At 28.3% G+C, this 24,713-nt stretch overlaps 2 protein-coding genes across 24 annotated transcripts in view; one reads left to right on the top strand and one right to left on the bottom strand.

Moving 5' to 3' along the window:
• The window catches only part of LOC126907383 (uncharacterized), a 14,871-nt gene extending 11,334 nt beyond the window's left edge, over window positions 1-3,537 (bottom strand). For 6 of the 12 annotated variants that reach the window (XM_050688619.1, XM_050688636.1, XM_050688663.1 and 3 more), the window contains exons 1-4: window positions 3,427-3,537; window positions 3,320-3,362; window positions 1,818-1,853; window positions 1,375-1,395 (exon numbers count right to left, since the gene is read on the bottom strand). In XM_050688619.1, the coding sequence (XP_050544576.1) occupies window positions 1,375-1,395; window positions 1,818-1,853; window positions 3,320-3,362; window positions 3,427-3,480 (154 nt within the window). In that variant the 5' untranslated portion in view covers window positions 3,481-3,537. Of the gene's footprint in view, window positions 1-292; window positions 320-1,374; window positions 1,396-1,817; window positions 1,854-3,319; window positions 3,363-3,426 lie in introns of all 12 variants that reach the window. The other 6 variants (XM_050688628.1, XM_050688643.1, XM_050688657.1 and 3 more) reach the window with 3 other exon arrangements.
• LOC126907241 (uncharacterized) overlaps window positions 1-24,713 on the top strand; it is a 235,096-nt gene that overhangs the window by 177,229 nt on the left and 33,154 nt on the right. The window lies entirely within an intron of this gene.

Genomic DNA, 24,713 nt, shown 5'->3' with positions numbered 1-24,713 from the left:
TTTAGCTTTATCTATGGTAGGCAGCTTCCCGTACCAGAATTTTCGGCATTTATTAATTATAGAATTCAATGTTACGCTCAGGTCTGTATTTATGAATTTTGCGTGGGGTATTAATATTAATGAGCAAAATAAAGTAATTTTTTATAGTTCTTTTGTCAAGCACTTACGTGTTTTTTGAGGAGGCACAATAAGGGCAAAGATATTTTTAGTAATATACAATGGATATATTAACTATATGTATAATAATTGATTAATTTATAAATAACTTAATTTAATTAATATTTATTATTACTTGTATCGTCTGAGGGCAAGTTATTGGCTAAACAAATTATAGAATATTTTAAACATATTTTTTTTAATAACTCAATTTTTTGTATAAAACGCAAATCTATATGAATTGTTGCAAAACAATGTTTTCAAGGAGATTATTTTTACAAATTAGTGTTTATTCTATAGTCAAAATATTGAGGGGCTGGTTTCCCACTACCCAAATTTTTTTTCGTAATGTCACTATGGCTATGTCATCACATAGCAATTATTTGTAATAGTAATGTTAAACATTGTCAGATATCAATTAAAATTCTATAATGTTCTTTTCATTTTAAATGTATATTTGTTTACGTTTTAAAAATTATAACTAAAATTATTAACTATAAAATTATCAAGGCCGCCGCCGCGTCGGCCGTGATGAACTTCAGTGTGTTTGGCGTATACGCCGATAACGAGTGATATATATTCAACTTAACGTGTTAATTATGCTAGTAAACGATTCAGAAACGCGAATACCACATTTACATAACGCCGTTTACAGGTATTAAGTGAATTAATTAATTAAAATAGAGAAACAATTAAAATAAAATAAGATATCGGGAGCGCAAAAAAAACACATGCGTACCAGATAACTGCTATCGCAGAACTACTTTACTTTTTCTAAAAACATTAAGTGCGTATAACTTTTATTTGAAAAATTTAAATTAAAATAATTTTTTTTTGTAATAGAACATTGAATAAAAGATATAATATATATATATAAAAGTGTACATATAATACATTAATACATAATCAATTATTTGTCGATAAAAAAAAAATATTATCTTTTCCTGTATAGTTCCTTCTGTCTCATTTTGGTATGTTGAAGNTATAGTTCCTTCTGTCTCATTTTGGTATGTTGAAGTAACTATTGAGTATTAATAATTGTTAATTAAGAGGAAAGAAATATGTGAAGCCGCATTAACACTTTTACTTAAATAATCTGAGTATTATTCAAGAAAAATCTCAAAAGAAAGATATTTTTATTTAATTTAGATTAACTATCATTATTAAATTCCAAATTCATTTTTATTCATTTAAAAACTCGATTTAGTTTTAACTTACGTTCTTCGATTTGATTATCGTCTGGAATAGCATATGTTATCACATATAAAAATTAATAAATATATTTTTATATTAAATTATAATCATTTAATTTTCAATTAAAAAAATATATTTTAATAATATTAAATATTTTTAATGACGAAACATAAATGTAAGGTCGAAGAGACACTAAAAAAGCTGTATATGCTTTCCTAGACTCCTTCTATTAATTGTTTAAAGAATTGTTGAAATTTAAAAATAAAATTACACAAAATATTATTATTTCTTATGTAGATATACTGTCCACTAACGGAGATTGGTAGTATGTAATAAAAAAAACATTTTTTTTTCTTCATCTTTATTATTATCAGATTCAATAATTTTATATATATATTAAATAATATAGCCAAAAACAAAACTTGAATTCTTTATTATAATATAGAGTTAATTAATTTTTAACTTACGTTTTTCATTTCGGTTATTGATTGGTATCCCATATGCTTCAAAAATACATAAATTAAGGTAATATATGTAATATATTCTAATTTATTTTATTTTATCGTTTTATAATAGTGAATGAACGCAGCAAGTGGTATTTACGCGGGTTTGTTAACGCTCATTGTTTTATTTGTCTTAAGTCAGTCTACATCGAAGAAAAGGAATATAGTGAGTGGACTGCATGAATGAATTTACAATTTATAATTGTTAAATGTAATATACATGAATCATAAAATGTTATATACACCATTGTTGACAGGGGGGCACTTAATTCTAATGACACAATGGAGTTGATATAAACAACTAATAAACTATGAATGTGAGTAAGCTTAAAAAGAAAATTAACAAGAATTATACTTTTCGGCTAGTTAAAACGGTGGATGATAATGTTGTATATTGCAAGGATCAATAGAAATCAAATGCAAGTAGTTGACCAACGTGTACAAAATGCTGAGAACGGTATTTTGATGTATCTCAAAAAGTACATAGACCCAACGGTGATATTTTTGCGACGATCGCAAAGATGATATTCTACTTTTACAACAAAACGAAAACAAAATACTTGCTCACAAGTACCATAGAGCTTATAGTTGAATATATGCGTATACACGCTAAGATGGCGGCTACAACACAGACATAGAGAGAAGACCGACCACGACCCAGTGTAACACAAGGATATCATAAATAATCACAACACAATTTCTCGATAACATATTGATGTGTAACCAACAAATAGATTTAATTAAAGTAGTATTTATTATCTCATACGTTACATATTTGTTGTTGTATATTGCAACGACACAACGTATAAAAATAAATCGTAATTTAGAAATGATACCAAATTTTTAACTGAGTACGGTACTCAGAAACAAATCTCATTTCCCAACGATTATTTTTCGACCTCTCCTGCATACCACATTAAAAAAATGAAAACACTTTTACTGAAATGTCTATGATGAACACCCCTGGCTCATGTGGTCCTAAATTACCTTTCTCTAAGAAACATAGATATTATTCATTTTAAAATAACAGTTTTATGAAATAAATGCTATGAAATTTATAATTATAAATAAATGTAACGTATAAAATCAAATTATTGGACTGTGTTTTAAGTGGGATTTATGTTATCTTCTCTGAAGCTAAAATTTTATACTCTGACTTAAGAAAACCACATTCTATTTTAAAAAATTATATTTGTGCGTATAACTTTTGTTCGTAAAAATAAATTCAAGATTTCAATAGTCATAAATGTAATTTAGAGTTAATGATTACGTTATAAGTAAATTATAAATTTCTAATAATCACGTTTAAGAGACAAGGTAAAATTCTTTCAAAAATGTTACTTAAATGATACAAAATCTGAAACCATAATTCTATTGCTACAAAAATTACATTTTTTTTACCTCCACAAAAGAAAAAATTAAATATTTCTTCGTCTATTTTTATTTTTATTAAAATTATTTTTTACCAGTAAAAACAATCAAACACAAACTCAACAAAACTGGATAATTCTATAAAAAAGTGAAAACATATTTACAACTACAATAACTTATTATAACATTGCAATGTACAAACCATATTTCTCTTTTGACTATTTTTTTGGTGCAATACTTCCACAATTTTCTTCATACAAATATCGTATCAAAAATAATTGTCTTTATAAAAACTCTTGTAAAATAAAATTTAATAAGTAAACATTATAAATTAAATTATTTATTACCTACGATATTTAAGAATACAGAGTGACTATAGAATTATGACATACGAAATTTAATTTTATATATTATTTTTTCTTTTCAGAAATTAATAATAACCTACGTTCTATAATTTTTAGAAAAAAGTTGTGTTCTATTCTCCGTATCCCTTAATATTTTATAATATTATAATAAAATTATTATATGTTTAATCAAATTAAAAATTAGAATAAATAATGTATTAATATAAATGATCTTACTAACAAAATAACCTTTCGTTAATGACTTTCAAACCATAGTTTTGGAATTTCTGGATTTGTTCATTTTAAATATAGTCGTTTATGAATGGCACTACTCTTCCCGTCAATGTATAAAATGTATTAGTAAAAAGTGCATCTTAGTTAAACTTAATCAATATCGTAGTTATAAGCGGATTAGTTAAGAAATTTAAGATAAGTAATCATTTTTTTTAATTTAAAAAATTTTAAAGTGCTAATAAAAAATTTTTTATGAAAGTTTAATTTTTTTTAAGTACATATGTTTTCAATATATATGTATTTAAATTACTCACACAATAAAATAAATTAGATTTAAAATTAAAAAGGATAATAGAAAAGTTTAGAAAAGAAAAAGCTTTGCATGGTATTTATAGATTTGGAAATAGCGTATGATAGAGCACTGAGAGAGGTTCTAAAGTGGGCATAAATGAGAGTGAAAAGGTATATTAATATAATAGAGGATATGTATGATGGCACTTGCACTAGGGTAAAAAGTGTGGGAGAAGTAACAGAAGGTTTTCGGGTAAGAGTAGGAGTGCATCAGGGTTCTGGATTAAGCCCTTACTTATTTTCTATAGTGATGGATGAAATTATTAGAGAAATACAAGGAGAGGTGCCGTGGTGCATGTTATTTGCTGACGATATAGTTTTAATAAGAGAAAATAGGGAGGAAATTAATCAAATGCTAGAGGTGTGGAGATCAGCTCTTGAATAAAAGAGTTTAAGAATAAGTAGTTGTATATAGAGTACGAGTTTGATAAAGAATAACACGAGATAGGTGAAATAAGGAGAACAGTGACAATAGGCGGAGACATGATTGGAAAGGTGAAAAGTTTTAAGTATTTAGGATCAGTTGTGCAAAAGAGTGGTGAAATTAACAAGGGTATTAGACACAGGTTTAAGTCCGGGTGGTTGAAGTGGAGAGAAGCGTCTGGCGTCTTATGTGATAAAAGAATTTCAATGAGGCTGAAAAGTAAATTCTACAGAACTGTAGTGAGACCAGCTATGATGTGTTGGGCGATTGATAAGAAAGTAGAGAAGAGAATGACTGTAGCAGAAATGAGTATACTTAGATGGATGTGTGGAATGACTAGAGAAGACAAGATAAGAAATGAGCATATAAGAGGGAGTTTTGATGCAGCGTCAATCGTGGATAAGATGAGAGAAAATAGACTTAGATGGTTTGGTCATGTTAAGAAGAGAGAAGAATCGGAAGCCGTAAGAACAGTTGTAGAAATTAATGTTGAAGGAAGAAGAGGTAGAGGAAGACCAAAAAAAAAGATGGAGAGATGTTATTGCATGCGACATTAGGACAGCTGATGTGAACGTAGAGGATGTGAGAGATCGTGTCAAATGGATATTTAGGATAAGGGTGGCCGAAAAAAATGTAAAAATTTTTATCTACGCTTTTGCTAAGGACTATAAAATACCTATAAACGGTTATACTATTAATCACAATTGTAAACAATTAAACAAAAACTCTTCAAATTAATTAATATTCTAAGGATATTATAGATAATACACATGTTTATAATTTATTTCCTACAGAAAAACATTTTAAATACATTTTAATTTTATATTATATAAGCCACAAGTGATAAATATTTATTTTACAAAAAATGTTTTTTTGTAATTTTGAGTTTTTCGGATAAAAGAGATCAATATACAATAATATACTATGCTATTTCCTTATTTATATTCTGATTAAGATAAAGTATGTTGAAAGAAAATGAGATACAAATATTATTTCTCATAAAAAAATTGTTTTGATCCATATACTTTTCAATAAGTTATAGCATTATAAAGTTATAAAAGTAAAAAATAAAATCGAGAATTTTCACACAAATATAGCATTTGGTAGCCATTTTCACCGTGAAAACAAAATAAAGTGCGAATTTTTTTTTTTCATTATAAAGTACAATACATTAGCTTTAATTTAAGATATATATAAAATTGTCAGACATTCCGGAACACTTTTAAAAGTTAAGTTGATAAAGTAAATTTTTTGTTAAAAAGTTGTCATTTTGAATCTCCCCCTGTGAGCAGGTAAAGAGTTAGATTTATAAGAAAAATATTCCAAATAAAAGGTAAAGACAACATAAATTTATATAAAAAAAAAAATACATATTGATTTGGTTATTTTTAAAAAAATTATGGCAGTTCTAAGTAAAAAAATTGAAAAAATGTCGAAAATTAGCCATTTTTAAATTTGTAATTTTTTTGGAGATTTCTACCATTTACGGGAAAAGAGGGAATTTTTTTCAATTTTTGAGGGTAATGTCTTCGACTAGATATGATTTGTGATATTTTGACGAATCGTTGAAAGAAATCGGTTAGATGAAAGCTGAGAAAAGTGATAACAGACACAAAAAAAAACACATCATAGTAAAACCAATACCTTCTCAGCTTCACATCGAGGCTAAAAGGACTATATTCATGAAGAGATATTTCAGGTTTTTTAAATAAATCATATTTTACAGAAATCATATTTTTTTTTTCAAATAATGCCTTTAGTTATTTTTGTGTAGTATAGTATAACAATTTATTTATTTTTAAATATAGTTATACAAGTGTTTTTTAAATTAAATTTATTTATTCGTATTGAGTATTGACATATATTTTGCACTGTTTCATTTTTATGATGTAGTATAACGCAATAACATTAGCAATTTAACACACAAATTAATATTACTAATTTTAATAGAACATTTAAAATAACTCATTTATTATTTATTTTACGATCATTTAAATTTAGTATGGTTACTATTAAAGACAAGTTAACACGTTTGCTCGATGTAACAATTTTTATTTTATTAGGTGTTATTATTCTAAATATAAAAAAATAGCGAAAAAAATATCAAGAATATAAATATTGCTATATATAATTACACCAAGGATATTTTAAAACCTAAACCTGCTTATATTATTAAAGACACTTGTATCATTTTTTGTACAATGTACATTTTACAAAAACGCTTGAAATTAACTTATTTTCTATAGATATACTAATTTCATGATAAATACTGAAAATATTTTGAATTTTAAATTATATTAGACACAAGTGATCAATTCTTATATAAGAATTTTTTACTCGTTGGAATATTTTTAGTTCACTTAAATAAATCATGTTTTACAGTAAATTTTTTTTATTTCAAAAATATTTTCGTGTAATATACTACACATATGCTACAAAAGACTACAATTCAAAATTCAATACCATCCAAACCGTCTCGTTACTCAGCTACACTCAACAATTCTTCCGGGCAATCCAAATAGGCGCCTCAAACGCAACTGGTCAAGAGACCTTCTCAATATTATTTAACCCACTTAAAATTAATAATACACAGGTGGCTCTAATGTGAGCTTCCTCCTCACCGCCATATCATTGTCTATTTTATTCCTATTCACATGTTTACTTATTGTACATATAGCTGTATAGATTGTAAATTTTCTAATAAACGTTCTTAAAAAATATATATATAATATAATAATTTATTGAATCTATTTCTGTATCTTAAAAAACATTTTCAAGTATCGTTTTATGAGTGTCTTTAAATTAAATTTTTAAAGGTTACATTTATAATAATTTATAATTTTATGAGCACAATGGAAAATTTACCTTTTGTGGTCTTTACCAAAAATAATTGAAATGTGTGGCCATTCTATTATATAGCGAGACATAAAGTCGGACTGCAATAGAATTTAAAATAAAATAATACAAATAAAAAATGAAGATAATTTAATTATTTTTATTAATTAAAAAAAGAATTAAGTATTATTTTATATTTTGAGTCGTCATACAACAAAAAATTGTATTAAATTATCGTTGAGCCGTCGACAGTCGATGTACATTAAAACCTTGTGACTAAGTAGTCACTTTACCATGTAAAAATGGGATTACCTCAATCAAAAGGCCGTTGTCCGTACCTTATAAACTAGGGAAAGGTGATTTTTGAAGGATAAGAGAATTGAAATACACCAACAAATAATTATATATTCAGAAAAACGGGAAAACGGCAAAGGAAAATTTCTGAACCTAATAAAATAGAATAAAAACTGCAAAACGTATACATTACTAAAAAAAAAAATATTTTTTACCGGCTCAGAAACTGGATGAAGCCACGAATACCAAAAATTACATAATAGCTGCAGCGGACACTCGCACAANTCATAGCATACAGTTAATTTGAAATATAAACAGTGAAAAGTATAACAGAATCAAAAATTATAATTAGTTATAAAATATTTAAAATTCCTAATGTTTCAACATAAAATTTCATATTTAGTTTAATGTAAATATATACAAGCAGTTTAAATAATTACTTATAGTCAATTCTTTGCATCAACAACTGAACCTTTAGTACATAATTTCATTATATTGATAAATTTATAGGTACCTAAATCCTAATCAAATCAAATATTTTAAGAATAATTCTACTAATAATTACACAAATGTCTTACTTTTCTCCAATAATATTTTTGTGTATAAAATATAGGCCATGGACCATTTAAAGCTATAAGTTTAGTTAAATATTGAAATAAAATTAATAAATATGAACAAAATTTAATAAAATTATAATATTCCCGATAAATTCCCGGTATAAGGAATGTTCCGGAAATTTTCCCAAGGGATTTTCCCATCATAAAATTCCTGGGAATTTGCACATCACTAGCTGCAGCGGACACTCGCACAAAAAAAAATATTATAATTAAATGAATTCAACGCACACAATTAAAAAAAAACTACCGCTACAGACGGCAAATACTACGACTAGTTCCGACTACAGCTATTCCCCGACAATCGTCATATCGAAACGGTCAAACCAACGGAGGCGCCTAAAAGTTTCGAGCCTTTGTTAGGGATTAAGGTTAGTCGGAAATTACAGAAACAAAGATAATGCAATTATTACGGACAATGTAATATGCAATTTGATACCTACCAACCAGTTCGTCGATGTTGCATTTATGGCACAGATAATACAGATAACGCGCGTAAACTTATTACAAATTATCCAATAGAAAAAATATTAACACGCATTCGGCTCAAACAAAATAATTGGTATCATTACAATGATATCATTTAATTATATAATTAACACATAATAAAATAAACGTTTGGTTACTTGTAAGATACTATGAAAAAATATTTAAACATATTTCACGGTGTCTATAAATAACTATTAATTAATTCGGTATTTTAATGCTCAAAAACGGAATGGACCCGTATGGAGTTTAAAGCATGTATTTAGATTTATATTTTGTACCCTACCAACTAAGTTATGACAGTACAAAGTTTTAATTTAAGCAACTTAATACATGTTTTGAATAAAAATAGTTAATGTATTTAATATAACAAAATATTATAATAATAATGATATTATAATTTGTTAAAGTAGTTCTGTTAATGATTTCTCTACTTAGTACAAGCCTTGAGCATTCAACATTTTGTTATGATGTAAGCATTTAAATTCAGAGACAGATTTAAAGAAAAATCTAAGAGATTTCGAACATATCTCCACACAGAAAACACAGAGTAATTTTTTCATTATAACACTTACACATTCCCGCGCTGTTTTATGATAAACTAAGTCCCGCGGACACGTCGCCTTTTTCAGGCATACTACGTAATATAGTAGTTTGACTGACCAACACTGCGTGCCATCCGCTTTGGTGCTAAGTCCAGTTAGTGCCGACGACGACATTATACTTATGTCTTTTTCACTTCATCAAAATGATGACGTCGGCGATACTCTCCATCAGCTCCGGAAGTGTCTAAAGACCGGACATGACGTACAGCAACGTCACCATCAACGCTGCATCTTTGACCACACCGGACACTGCGTTGCCAATGCCTGCGAAAGTTCCGTGATATTATACAAAGATTATTATTAATTTCGTTGGTATTTTTGAATTTTTTTTAAGAATCTGGTCGGTCTCTACTAACAGGCACCTAGTCAGGGGGTGGGTCCTTAGGGTCTGGACCCCCCCTCCACCCGAAATTTTTTAAACTTCTCACCAAAAAATCAGATGGTACTTTGATTTTCTACCAATTACGTTTTAAAAGTGACGATAAAAAAAAAAATATATATATATATATTTTTCTTTGGATGTATAAGTATATATTATATACTTATACACCCAAAGAAAAACCTCAATCAATTTTGATAGAGAAATTTTATCAAGGGTTTATGATAATGTTTTATTAATACGAACAAAATAATTATTCTTATGAATAATTATTGTTCAAGACAAGAAAAAAATCATCATATTGATAAATAATCATAGATTCAATAGTCATGATATATTTATCAAATTGAACAATGAATTTATTAAATAGATCGAGTTTTTTCTCTGGGTGTAGGTTTGAATAAATTATTAGTTTTAGTTTTAGTTATTATTGAGGTGGACATAATGCCCATGCACTCAGACCTGTTGGTCCATTGTGCGCACCTCATACCGAATTGTCACAATTCGGTTTACCCACCTAAGTGTTATCACCAAAGTGTTAATACATTACCAACCATGAATAAATTACTAACTACACACTCGTATTTTTATATTTTTTTCATTCATTTGAGATCGGTTGTTTTATTAAAATTGTGTATTACATTATTCTACATTAATAAATACTAGATAGTAGATACTGAACAACATTGTGCAATGTGAGTTAAATTCAATTTAATTCGTGGAACATTAATGATGCCATTGATATTCCAAGAATTTATAGAATATCATATTGTATATGGTTCGTTATCGGTGCTTTTCCCGTTGTTTGACTTGAGGCATCACAGATACAGTAGAACCTCATTAGTCCGGACTCCGCTTAATCCGGACAGCTGTCTAACATTACGAAAAATACACAGTTCAAACCCAACCGTAGACTAAAATAAACATAAAGGCAAGTTCCTCGATTTTCCCATAAGTACATATATTCTTATCTACCGTCATTAACGTTATCATAAACTATATATTAGTAATTTATATTTTGGTCATTATTATATATATATACATAATTCTATCCACATTAAATATGTAATGTTTTTCCTGAATCTAATATCATGTTGCAATATATATTATATCATATATAGTATTTAGTATAATATAATATTCTTAAATCTATAATACGGACATGTTTTTTGGTTATTTTGTTTAATCCGGACTTTCATTAAATCGGACAACCTAGAGCCCTTATTAGTCCGGATTAATGAGGTTCTACTGTATATATAATTAGATTATATATATATCTGTGCGAGGCATCAACTTAAGATAAAATTTTTATTTTATTTTGTATATTGTAGTAATACAAAAATAAGCAAAAAGGTTGTTTGGAGTTTTGTGACCAATGTTGTATATTTGGGGATTTGGTCAAATCAAGAGCAACGAGGTTCTATCGGGGTTGTAGAGTCCGAGGGTTTAGAATAATAAAGACAAGTAGATATCAACAGTGGCGGCGCGAGGTAAAATTTATATGTGGGCGAAGTAGACTTAAAGAGGCCCTTTTTTTTAATTTTTTTAATAAACATTTAAGTAACAATAGTTATTTAATAAATATTAAGATTTACAATTTTTTAAAACAATAAACTCTAATTATTAATCTTTTATTTGCAAAGTAGTCAATATAATTTTATTTATACATAATTGTAAAATTAAATACATATTTTTTTAAATTAATAATACTGTTAGAATTTTCTTTTTTTTTTATTTACAAGAAATGGACTTTTCGGCTTTTTGCTTCACTAAATGTTTTAAGTATATCTTCGTAATTTAAATTATTTGCAATTTTCGTTTCAATGGACAAAACTGCTAATGCTGAGAGTCTTTCCTGTGTCATCGTATTTCGTAGGTAATTTTTAATTATTTTAAGCTTCGAAAAACTTCTCTCTGCTGAAGCTGTACTGACAGGAATAGTGAGCATAATTCTGACTGTTATATAAACATTTGGATATATTTCTTGTAAATTATTTTCTATTATGTATTTGATGAGTTGTTTTGCATCCTTAATAAAGTCTGGTAGACTTGAAATTATGAGTTGTAATTCTGCGTATAATTCAAATGATTGAATGTCGCTCTTTTCACCCTCTTGAAGAACTGTACCTAAATCACAACAATGCTTATAAAGGTCTTCTTTGGAAATGGATCTTAAAATATTCATATCATAAATAAAACCAAAATATTCAAAGTATTCATTCAATGATTTAAATCTCCATTTAATGTCATGTAGAATTCCATCAATCATGCTGTTAAAAAAGTCAACTCTAAACTTTTCTTCACCATTCTCTATAGGTTCATCAGTGTGTTCATAACTAAACATTTTTTTCTTCTTTGCTATTCTCTTGTTTTTAAAATTTAATTCTATTTCATAACTACTTTTTTCTATGAACTGGCGAGATTCTATAATACTTTTATTGAATCCTATATCACGATATTCTTGAATCCAATTGCAAAAATTATTTAAAGAATCAACAGCCATTTTTAAATTAACTTGAACTGATTGCCAGATTTTACTTATATTATTTACACGAAGTAAAATTTCATACCACACATGTATTGCAACAATAAATTCAAATGTTAACATTTCTTTTAAAATGGCTTCACAATTACATAGAGTTTCTGCGTCTACTATTTGCATTTTAAGTATATTTATACAATCAATGATATCGTCAAATTGAAATAATATTGCTTTGACTGCAGCAATTCTACTTTCCCACCTTGTTTCAGATAAAGACTTTAATGTTAGTTTTAATTTATCTTTTATAAGATCCCATCGTTTACTAGATGTTGAAAAGAGCAAATAAATTTTTTGAATAAAGCCAAAAAATGTTTTAGCTGTAATGGAAGACTTAGCAGCATCTACTAAAATCAAATTCCAGCTGTGACAACCACAAGGTGCAAAGAATGCTTTTGGATTAATATTTAATATTCGTGTTTTAACACCCTTGTTTATTCCTACCATATTCGCGCCATTATCAAAACCTTGTCCACGACAGTTTTGAATATCTAAACCATTACTTTTTAGCTCATGTAGAATAATGTTTGTTAAATGTTCCCCTGTTGTTGAATCAACAGCAATAAATCCAATAAAATGTTCTTCTATATCACCGGTTGACGTATTACAAAATCTTAAAATAATGGAAATCTGTTCAACGCGACTTATGTCTCTAGTGCAGTCGAGCATGAAAGCATAATATTTCACTAGTTTTACTTTACTAATAATCTCTTCAATTACTTTTTTAGACATAAGTTTAATTAATTCATTTTGGATATCATGACTCAAATAATGTTGTGCCAGTTGTTTTTCATTAATTAGTTGAAAATGGTTCTGTAATGAATGATCATATTTGGACAATAATTTTAATAAATCAATAAATTTTCCAGAGTTATTGCTATCATCTAACTTCATTGATTCTCGATGACCTCTAAATGATAGATTATGTGAGGCTAGGAAATTTATTACATTAATTGANACTTTTATTGGATAAATTTCCTTCATTTAAATCCATTTTGGCATTAGGTTCGTCTAAGTCTGTAGTTGTTGATGTACTGGTTTTGTTTAGAAATTTCATCATACTAGTACTCATAGCTTGGTTCACTTGCATCATTTCAGCTTTTCTCTTTCTTTTGGAAGCACCAGATTCCCATTTCCGACCAGTATCTCTGTCTCTACTAGATCCAGACATGATACCTACATATGGATAGTTAATTATATTTTAATAATAAATTATTATGTAATATTTATAAAATTATGTATGAGAAGTGTTAAATACAAATCATATTCAATTACAAATTACAATTATTTACTAGTTCTTAAAGTTTTAACTAACATTTCCAATACAACATACTAAAATATATTATTTCCATACTTCCCTATTATAAAAAATTATTATTATATATCTATTCTGTCACAATAAATCGTTTTCCATGCTGATTATGTTATTTTCATATTATAATAAAATCATTTTTTAACTAATATCATAAAACAAAAAAAAACAATGGAAAATGTAAACACAATTAATAAAGTTTTATACTTACATCTTAGGTACGTGTGGTATGATTTTTGCGTCGTTAAATATTATTAAATTGAATATAATTTTCGGTAATCGATCGATACAGAAACGAGGATAAAACACAACCAATCGAACTAACAACAACTGTCAAAATGAAATCACGTTATCGAGTTTAGATAAAATCGGTTTACCGAATCGGTCAGTCTGGCTCCGATAACGCGGTTTATATGTTAATTATAGAATAGACGCGGTCGTTTGCCGATCGGCAACCGACAAAACGCATAGTGTGATCTGGTACTTTTAGTAATGACTAAATATGACGAAATATAAGATTTATGTTTATGATTTTTTTTTTACAATAAAATAATTACATGGATACAAAAATTTTTGTATAGATACTTCTCCCATATTTTTCTATGGTTAATTATAAGTCCCTTTGGAACGCGAGGGCCTTTGAGGTGCGAGGCCGTGGGCAATGGCCCACTTCGCCCACGCCTAGCGCCGCCACTGGATATCAAAAGAAATTATTAAAGTTTCTCTATAGAGATATTACAAATGACCTAACTGGAAGTACCTGAAATAATACACTGAGGCAACGAAGAGGCGGTGGCCATCTCACGAATACCACGTAATATGATTATGTATAAGGTACGAACTAGTCAGTAACAATTAATAAAGTTTTAATATAAATATGTGATCTATTGCTTTATTATTATTTACTCAGATTATTAATTCTAAATAATTGGGTTAATATAAATTTACTTACTTCTTTTATTTGGCTTGTACGAAGATCGTCAAGATTTGCGTAAAGATATATACTGTCTCTTTTAAATAAATAAAGTTTTTACGCAAAAATAATTGTATTCGATATCGCTTAAAAATATACCGACGACAACACGGGGTCGCGGCTAGTTTGTTCAAAATAAATCAATTAGAAGAATACTGAATTCCTTATTGAATTCAGATCTTCAAAAAGAAGAGAGAATTGAGAGTCTCTTAGTAAATCAGCGCCTGCTTATATTATTTTTAATTACCCCCATCATGGGATGTTGCCGTCAGTGCTTTTAGTGATTTTCAGTTTATTGTATAAAATTTGAACATGATAGTTATTTTAAGATAAGATGCATAGTATACAGTAATCAATTTAACATGTATATACATATATAATAGTTAGTGTAAAAATGTATATATGTTATGACAGATATATTAATTATTTGTTTGTATACAATCGGTATTAAATATTGATGAATGTAAGATGCGTAATGCAGAGCATTGTGCATATTACGACAATATCTAACCTAACCTAACATAACATTAAATTTATATTTTTCATTGATAATAATTATTGTTGAACTATTCACCATGACATTGTAAGAACAATGCCTTTTAATATNAATATCTAACCTAACCTAACATAACATTAAATTTATATTTTTCATTGATAATAATTATTGTTGAACTATTCACCATGACATTTTCCGAGATGTAAGAACAATGCCTTTTAATGTGCAGTGTAATCGAGCACATAATACATACGCTTATTGGATGATAGTCTGTTTTGAGTTAAGTTTTATTTTTTGTTGTTTTAGAAAACTTTCCATTATGAAGAGAGGTGCGCTGGAAAAATATTTTAAAACACCTTCTAATGTGTGTGACTAATGTGAAACCAATAAGTGAACACGCAGGCATCGGGGGAAACTTAATAGTTAATGATTTATCAAGTAGTTTAATTCTAGTATTACAGGCAGCTAAAGATATGAGTACTACTTATCCTGATATTTGAATTGTGTCAGCTGAACATTTTCAAAAACAGGTAATCACTAATAATGATCTATTCAAAAGTAATGTTATGAAGTCTGTATTTGTACCAACGATAAACTATATTTTTCTTACTCGAATATTTAATAAAAAAAATCTTAAATTTCAATATCAGTGGTTAGAAATGTGGGAGTGGTTAGCGACTCAAAAGAAGTAGATGGCGCATTTTATAAATGCTGCATATTGTTTAGCAATGATTGTATCGGCAAAGGATCTCATGAAAAAATCGGATCATTAGTTGTTAAACCTTTCATTAAATTGAAAAACGCCCTTGAAAAATTTACTGCCTATTCTAAAACCAACTATCATCAATTTTGTCTTGTAGATGCAGATAGTTTTAAAAAAGTGGATAGTAGAAAAATAAATGATGTTGCAACACAATTAGATTCCAAAAGAAAAAAACAGCAAGAAGAAAATAGAGTGGCTCTAATACCTATTATCGAGACTATAATTGTTTTCGGTGAAAACAAACTTCCTCTAAGAGGTGATTATGATAGTGCTCCATTTACCTTGGAAAAACCCACTAAAAAGATGATAAATTTCGTGCCATACTTCGATTTAGGGCTAATTCTGGTGACGAAAATTTAAAAACACATCTATTAACTAGCAATAAAAATTCCAGTTATTTAAGTCTGACGATACAAAACGAAATAATTAATATTTGTGGGCAATTAATTTAAAAAAAAATGATTACTGACATCAATAAAGCTTGTTGTTTTGCTATTCTATGCGATGAAACGTTAGACGTTTCTGAAATTAAACAACTGTTATTATGCGCTCGATATGTGAATCAAAATAATCAACTTCGTGAAGACTTTTTAAGTTTTATTCCAGCATATGATTTAACTGGGGAAAATTTGACAAATTTGATTTTTAAGAAATGCGAACAATTAGGCTTAGATTTGAACAATCTTATTGGACAAGGGTATGATGGATTTTATTATATGATGGAGCTGGAAATATGAGTGGTCAGTTCAGTTGTGTTCAATCTAGAGTACAGCAAAAATACCCAAAAGCGATGTATGTGCATTGTGCAACACATAGATTAAATCTTGCACTATCATCTTCTTTGTCAATCTCAAGTGTAAGAAATAGTCTTGGCGTTATGAAAAATATAATAAATTTATTCAGAAACAACGCTTTATGTTTAAAAGTTCTTAAAAATTATATTTTAAAGTATGCTCCTGAATCAAAAAGAACTCGTTTGGTCGGTTTATGTGAAACGCGTTTTATAGAAACTTCTCGGTGAAGTTTCTTGAGTTTTTTTTATGAAGTCTTCATGTTCAGTCTCTTCCAGTGCTTCATCTCTTTTAGCATCAAGAAGCTAGTAAACTAGCAAAGTTATATTTTGACTTATATTACATTTCCGCGTACAACTAAAAAACAAATCCACTGGGAAAATTATGTTGGTGACTCAGCGGAGGAATATTACGAAGTGTCCATATTTTTGCCGTCTTTAGATAATCTTATTCTAAATCTAGAAACTCGATTTGAGCAAAATAATATTGTTCTCTTGTCTAATGAAATTTTATTGCCAAAGTATGCTTCAAAAGATAAAGTAACAAAACTTCAAAATCTAAAAATATTTTATTAACATCAAGTTTCTGAAAAAAATGTGACATCAGAATATTTACTGTGGTGTGAAAAATGGAAAAACGGAGGAAATAAACCAGTGGAAATAATGGCAATTTTAGATGAATGTGATACAAATTTTTACCCTAATACATATTTTCTTTTAAAAATTTTGGCCACATTGCCAGTATCAACAATAGAAGTTAAACGTTCGTTTTCAACTTTAGAACGAATCAAATCTCTACCACGTAACAAGACTGGAAATGAACGCTTGACCGGGCTCGCTCTGTTATCAGTTCATTGAGAATTATCCATTTCTCCACATGATGTATTAGACATAATGGCCAAAACAAACAGAAAAATGTTGCTTTAATCAAATACCTATTGTGATACAATAATAATACATAAGTCTAAAATAATCCCTACTTCAAAATCTGTAATAATTAAGAACAAAGATAATTAATTGTAATTATTAAAATTAAATACCTTAATACTTATTAAAAAAATCATTTGTATTTATACTTATTGGTTATGTTTTGAACTTTTTTGTTCTCCAGACAATTATTGGTAGTTGGTGATAGATTTTATACTGGACCCCACCCCCAAATAAATATCCTAGCTACGTGCCTGGAAAGGGGTTACTAACCCCTTTTTTCCACTTTCTCCACATCCTGCACTTTTTCTCCCCCTCACTGCTCCTTAGTTTTTTTTTATTACATTATAAAGGTTAAAATAAAATTCAAAAATATATCTGAGGACATAATGAAAACAAAATCCTATGTATAATACAATTTTACTATATTCATTTGGTCAAATCGTGAGCAACGAGGTTCTTTTGGGATTGTAGAGTCCTAAGATTTAGAACAGTAAAGATAAGTAGGTTAATAAATAAATAAAGTTTCTCTCATAGAGGTATTAAAAGCTGAGGTATTTTTGTGGTGGCCGGGGTCTTGGCCTCCTATCTGACACTTGGTCGAAGTATACACCAAGTACTAACTAATTATTATCAAGTAAATAAAATAATTTTTAAATCAATTATTGTTTTACCATTATTTACTCAGATTATTAATCCTAATTAATTGGGATAATATAAATTTACTTACTTCTTTTAGATAGCTTGTATAAAGATCGTTAAATTTTGCGTAAAAATTAATGATGTTTCTTTTATATTAATAAATAAAGTCTCAACGTAAAAATACTTGTATTCAATATCGTTTAAAATGTACCGACGACAACACGGGGTGACGGCTAGTTTGAGAAAAATAAACTGAACAAAAGAATTTTGAATTCTATATGAAATTCAGAACTTCAAAAGTGGAGAAAAAGTGCTCGCTGGCACGTTCGCTCACTGACTTGCTACCTTTCTCTCTCTCTGAAGTGTAGACAGAACTAAGCCTTTATTATATTATTTTAATTACCCCCATCACGGATTGTTGTCGTCGTTAGTGCTTTTAGTGATTTTCAGCTTATTGTATTAAATTGAATATAACAAGATTATTATTTTAAGATAAGATGCAGAGTAAACAATTATCAATACGAATATACTTGTAGAATAAACAGTGTACAACAGTGTATATGATATGTCAGATAAATAAATTATTTGTTTGTATACAAGTAATACAAAATACAGATTAAACATTTTTCATTGATAAGTGTAACATGCGTAATGCAAAGCATTGGGCATATTACGAAATAATAGAAACTGCCGCTGTACTTTAACAGCGGAGTTTAAAAATCTTTGCGGGTCCTCAACTTTAGTGCCTTTATGTTCAGGTAAGTATTATTGGACAAAATCACTGCTTAATTTAGGTTCAATAAATGATTTTACCGCGGCTGTAATATTCGTCGTGTAGTTAAAACTAATATTTTAACTATCAAGATAAATATTCGGTTGACTATCTAAACATCTATTATTATTATTATTTTATATTCCATCAGTGATAAATTGCGATTCAGTAAAATAAAAGTTATACCATTCATGTAAGATAGTTCCGTCCTTAAAATAAACACTCAATATAATTTTGCTCAATATAATTAATTTTATGTCCTCCAGCCGTCTCCATTCGGTTGACGATTAGTTAACACGGTTTGATTCAACGAAGTTATATATTTTGAGAAAAAATTACGTTAGAATTTCCGAAATTTGATTTTGCCATTCCGTCGATATCATAAAGTTTTAAGTTTTTGTTAGCGCCGCGTAGTTAAAAATAGAACTATTTTGTGTTTGTAACGTAATATGTGTCCGCGGACGGCGGTTTTAAAAATCTGTTATCAGCAAAATTATTTTTGCCAACCCACTGGATGAATAATACGTTTATCAAATAAAAAGTATCTTAACCAGCTTTCTCCATACAAATAATTAAAATCATTCATTTCTAGTATTTTTTAAGTATTTATTTTTGAATTAGATTTGATATGATTAAATTATTCAACTATAAAAGAAAATAATTTTACTTTATAATACATTAATTTATTAACTCTATTTGAGTCTGCTGCTGCCATTCTTTAATATTCCAATTATTTTGGTAACATGTTGCTATATAAATGATATCTAAAGAAATGATATTTAGTTTCACTTGAATTTAACTATAGATTTTTACTATTGTAATCAAATTGAGTTTAATGGGGGAAACCTCCAAAATAATTACAAATTTAAAAATCGCTATTTTTTCAATTTTTTTTTACTAAAAACTGCCATAACTTTTTCAAAAATGAACATCAATATAATTTTTTTTTTATAGATGCTGATGTCTTTACCTAATTTTTTTTTTTTTTTTGTGTGTCTGTTACTACTTTTTCTCAGCTCTCACCGAACGGATTTCTTTCAACGATACGTCAAAAGATCACAAATCGTATCTAGTTGAAGACATTACCCTTAAAAATTGAAAAAAATTCCCCCGTTCCCCGTAAATGGAGGAAACCTCCAAAAAAATTACAAATTTAAAAATCGATAATTTTCGAAATTTTTTCAATTTTTTTTACTAAAATGTGCCGTAACTTTTTCAAAAATGAACATATCAATATAATTTTTTTTTATATAGATGCTTGATGTCTTTACCTATCATTTGATATATATTTATTTATAAATCTAACCAATTATCTGCCCACAGGGGGGATTTAAAATGACTTTTTCACAAAAAATTTACTTTTTCAACTTGAGTCTTGAAAATGTTCCGGAAGGTCTGACAATTTTATATATATCTTAAATTAAAGTTAATGTAATGTACTTTATTATGGAAAAAAAAAATTTGACCTTTGGACTTGTCTCCGTGGTGAAAATGGCTACCGAATGCTATTTTTGTGTGAAAATTCTTGATTTTATATTTTACATTTTTTACTTTAAAATGCTATAACTTCTTAAAAAATGTATGGATCAATACAATTTTTTCATGAGAAGTAGTATTTATAAACATCTTTCATTCGACATACTTTTTGTTAAAATCAGACTACTCCCTTATATACGGGGGATGTTCAAATCTGAAAAATGCATATAGAAAGTAGAACTTTTTCAACCTAACTTTAGCTTGAAAAAGTTAATTTTTTGTGAAAAAGTTATCATTTTTTATCCCCTCCTGTGAGCAGATTAATTGTCAGATCTACAGAAAATATACCAAATGATAGGTAAAGACATCAAGCATCTATAAATAAAACATTATATTGATATCTCTACCGCAATCCTAGAAGCTGAAGCTTTCTATTCTAATTGGTTAATTATAATGAGGGCCCTGCTTATTATAGAGAATATTAAGTAACACCTACATACTTATCTTATAATAATCACTACAATAAGAAGATTTTATCCCATATTTAACTGGTTTCTTTGTATTTTAAATAAGAGAACCTTGTATTGGTTATATTGTATAATCATAATATGTGACATGCATGTGCAAATGATAACAAAATATTATACGTTAATATTAAAAGAAATAACGTAATATTACATTGCAAACAATTTTCAAAGAAACTATTAATACAGCAGCTGTATTAAACAGCTGCTGTTTATATTGAATTTACTGTTGTAAATTAATTTGATATGATTACCGAATTTGTCATTTGTGACACCTTGCCTAGATGGTGACGACCCTTGTTACCACATATAGTCGTTATGCAAGCGCCAAACCACGTTATTTTTCAGGACGAGAAAAAGCCCACTTACAATCATAATATTTTAATAACAATGCTATTATATAAACATTTTTGTGTTTATTTAAAGCACCAAGGTTATTAGAAGTTTAATAAATTCTATTGACATATTGGTCATGAACCAAGCAGTTATTTTTGGGAAACAAAGTAATGATGCATAATTACGCGAGTTTTTTCCAAATAAATATTTCAGTATGCTGCCAAAGCTCAATAGGTACGCTAATATCAACGTGTGCTGCTTTCTTTGGTTGTGGTAGCCGTTTCTCAGCCTCCTCCCCGGAATCGAACCCTGATTTCCCGTTACCCATTACAACCATAATATTGATAGTAACTACTATCATAACATGAAACTAAAAAGTGAAAAATAACTATAGTTTAAAAAAACACGCTTTTAAAGTACATCGAACTAAAGAGAAAAAAATAATTTTTAAAATAAGCTTAAAACAATAATGAACGAAAAATACTAGTATTATTGAGATAAAAGCATGGGTGCTTTGTGCCATATTTTTCGTATATTGAGCGCCCGATATATAGAACTTAAATTTTTTTTATTCAAATTGTTCTTATTTTTACAATAGAATTGTAGTAAAAACAAATATTCATTAATATGAATTATTTAGAAATTAATTTGATTTTATAGATTATTTTATTCGTAGGTTAATATATTGAAGAAATTAAAAAAAAAAATTATAACGCTATATGTATATATTTTATATAAATTGGACAAAATTAAAATAATCTTCGTATAATATCGCGGCACTTTCTTAGTCGGTTTCCGGTAAGATTCTCGAGGGTCGAAAAGTTATCAGCGTTAGTGGCGACGGTACGCGTATGCGGATCGGTTCCATCGTGCGGCACGTCAGGAGCTGGTGGCGTACATCATCGACGTTGCCATTTTAACAACGGGAAGAAGATTCAACGTATCATTTGCGGCTGGTAAAAATTTCGAACTTTATTTTGTCTTCATGGAAAAAATGGCTACTATATGCTATTTTTGTGTGAAAATATTCGATTTTATATTTTACATTTTTAACTTTACTATAATGCTATAACTTTTTGAAAAATGTATGGATCAATATAATTTTATTCTGAGAAATAATATTTATATACCTCTTTCATTTGCCATACTTTTTAAATCGGAATACTTACCTTAATACAAGGGGGGTTCAAAACTTAAAAAGACATATAGAAAATAGAACTTTTTCAACTCAATTTTTAAAAATATTTCGGAAATACTGACACTTTTATAGATATATCATATTAAAGCTTATGTAATATACTTTAATATGAAAAAAAATGTAGCTTTATTTTGTTTTATGGTAAAATTGGACATCAAAATAAAAAAGAAAACGATTTTTGTAAAATATTACTATACAAAATTATTAAATATAAATTTTTTTTATTATTATAGTATGCCCTACTATATTAATAATCTTATTCTTTCGAGTAAGACATTTATAGTTTTTATATTAAATTTTAATGATAATTGATAATTAGATTTTAACATTTTAAATGTAAAAAAAAATCTATTTGAAATTCTATAATATTAAATTACAAAATTAAAAAATATTTTAAGATATCGGTGAAAATTAACAAATGAATTTTATAGAAATAAGTGAATAGAAATTTAAAACAACAATATGCTTTAACATATACAGAGTGGCCCAGCACTCACTGACAACTTAAATAACTTTTGATCCAGTTAATATTTTTAGCTGATTTTTTTTTTAAATAATATTTATACGTTAGGTCTATAGCTGTATCTCAATAATTAATTTTTTACATTTTANACGTTAGGTCTATAGCTATATCTCAATAATTAATTTTTTTACATTTTATTAAAAATATTAATTATTTTTAAATTTTAAATAAAATGTAAAAAAAAAATCTAAGATAGCTATTTTGTAGAGTAGAATTTAAGAAAAATTTTAGTGAAAAAATATCTTATTAATATTGAGTAGTAAATATTCTGTAGCGTTTTGAAGTTTGTGAAAATTTGAATTTTCATGTATTATGTTACGGTATTAAACATTGAAATACGTATTGAGAAAAGGACAGAAGAAAACGCTATCTTTTCATGATTACTGTGTATACATATGATGATAAAGTGTATACATTACAAACTTGGCATTAATACCATGATAAGAAATTCGATAAGGCAATTATTACTTATCACTCTCATTCAAAAGTATAAGTCATTGTCATGGAAAAAGTTACACACCTCCAAATTATAGTAAATTTAAATTTAATTAGCTAACAGAAAAATCGTCATTTTCCGTTAAAATTTGATGAATTTCAAACGCTCGTAGCGGCCAGAGTTTTTGTCAGATCTGGGATTTTCCGATTTTTGGCGCTTCCTCGGCACGTACAGAACGCCGTGGTATGATTGCGAATCGTAAAAAAAATCTTTTTCATGTCTTAAAGTGTCGCAAGAATTTGTCGTGCCCTGACGTCTCGAGCGCATGAAAAAAAAAAAGCTCGTAAAACGGTGAAAAATGAACGGATTGAATTGATTTTTTTATCATATCTCAGGAATGTCATTGGGCGGGTCTGATGAGAATTTCAAACCTTAAGTCGTAAAACGCTGGCGTCAGCGAGCGTTTTTCTCGAAAACGGTCGAAATTTTAAAACGCTCGCGGGCGAGCGGCAAAAATTTTCCGACCTTCGCCAATAATTTTCCCGGAGTCTGGTGACCGAGTACTTTCGTTGAAAAAAAAAATTTTGAAAATCCGAGCACGCTAAGTAATTTTCCCAGAAAAGCGTTTTTTTCCTTGTTCTATTATATAATAAGATATAATAGGACGCGTACATGTGTATTATTAGCAAACAGAAAAATCGTCATTTTCCGTTAAAATTTGATGAATTTCAAACGCTCGTAGCGGCCAGAGTTTTTGTCGGATCTGGGATTTTCCGATTTTTGGCGCTTCCTCGACATGTACAGAACGCCGTGGTATGATTGCAAATCGTAAAAAAAATCGTTTTCATGTCGTAAAGTGTCGCAAGAATTTCGGGCGGCGCGCCCTGGCGTCTCGAGCGCATGAAAAAAAAAAAGCTCGTAAAACGGTGAAAAATGAACGGATTGAATTGATTTTTTTATCATATCTCAGGAATGTCAATGGGCGGGTCTGATGAGAATTTCAAACCTTAAGTCGTAAAACGCTGGCGTGAGCGAGCGTTTTTCTCAAAAACGGTCGAAATTTTAAAACGCTCGCGGACGAGCGGCAAAAATTTTCCGACCTTCGCCAATAATTTTCCCGGAGTTTGGTGACCGAGTACTTTCGTTGAAAAAAAAAATTTTGATCCGAGCACGCTAAGTAATTTTCCCAGAAAAGCGTTTTTTTCCTTGTTCTATT

The sequence above is a fragment of the Daktulosphaira vitifoliae genome, unplaced genomic scaffold, assembly GCF_025091365.1.
Source record: "Daktulosphaira vitifoliae isolate Bord-2020 unplaced genomic scaffold, ASM2509136v1 Scaffold_1, whole genome shotgun sequence".
NCBI lineage: Eukaryota > Metazoa > Arthropoda > Insecta > Hemiptera > Phylloxeridae > Daktulosphaira > Daktulosphaira vitifoliae.
This window is presented reverse-complemented; position numbering and strand designations above follow the sequence as displayed.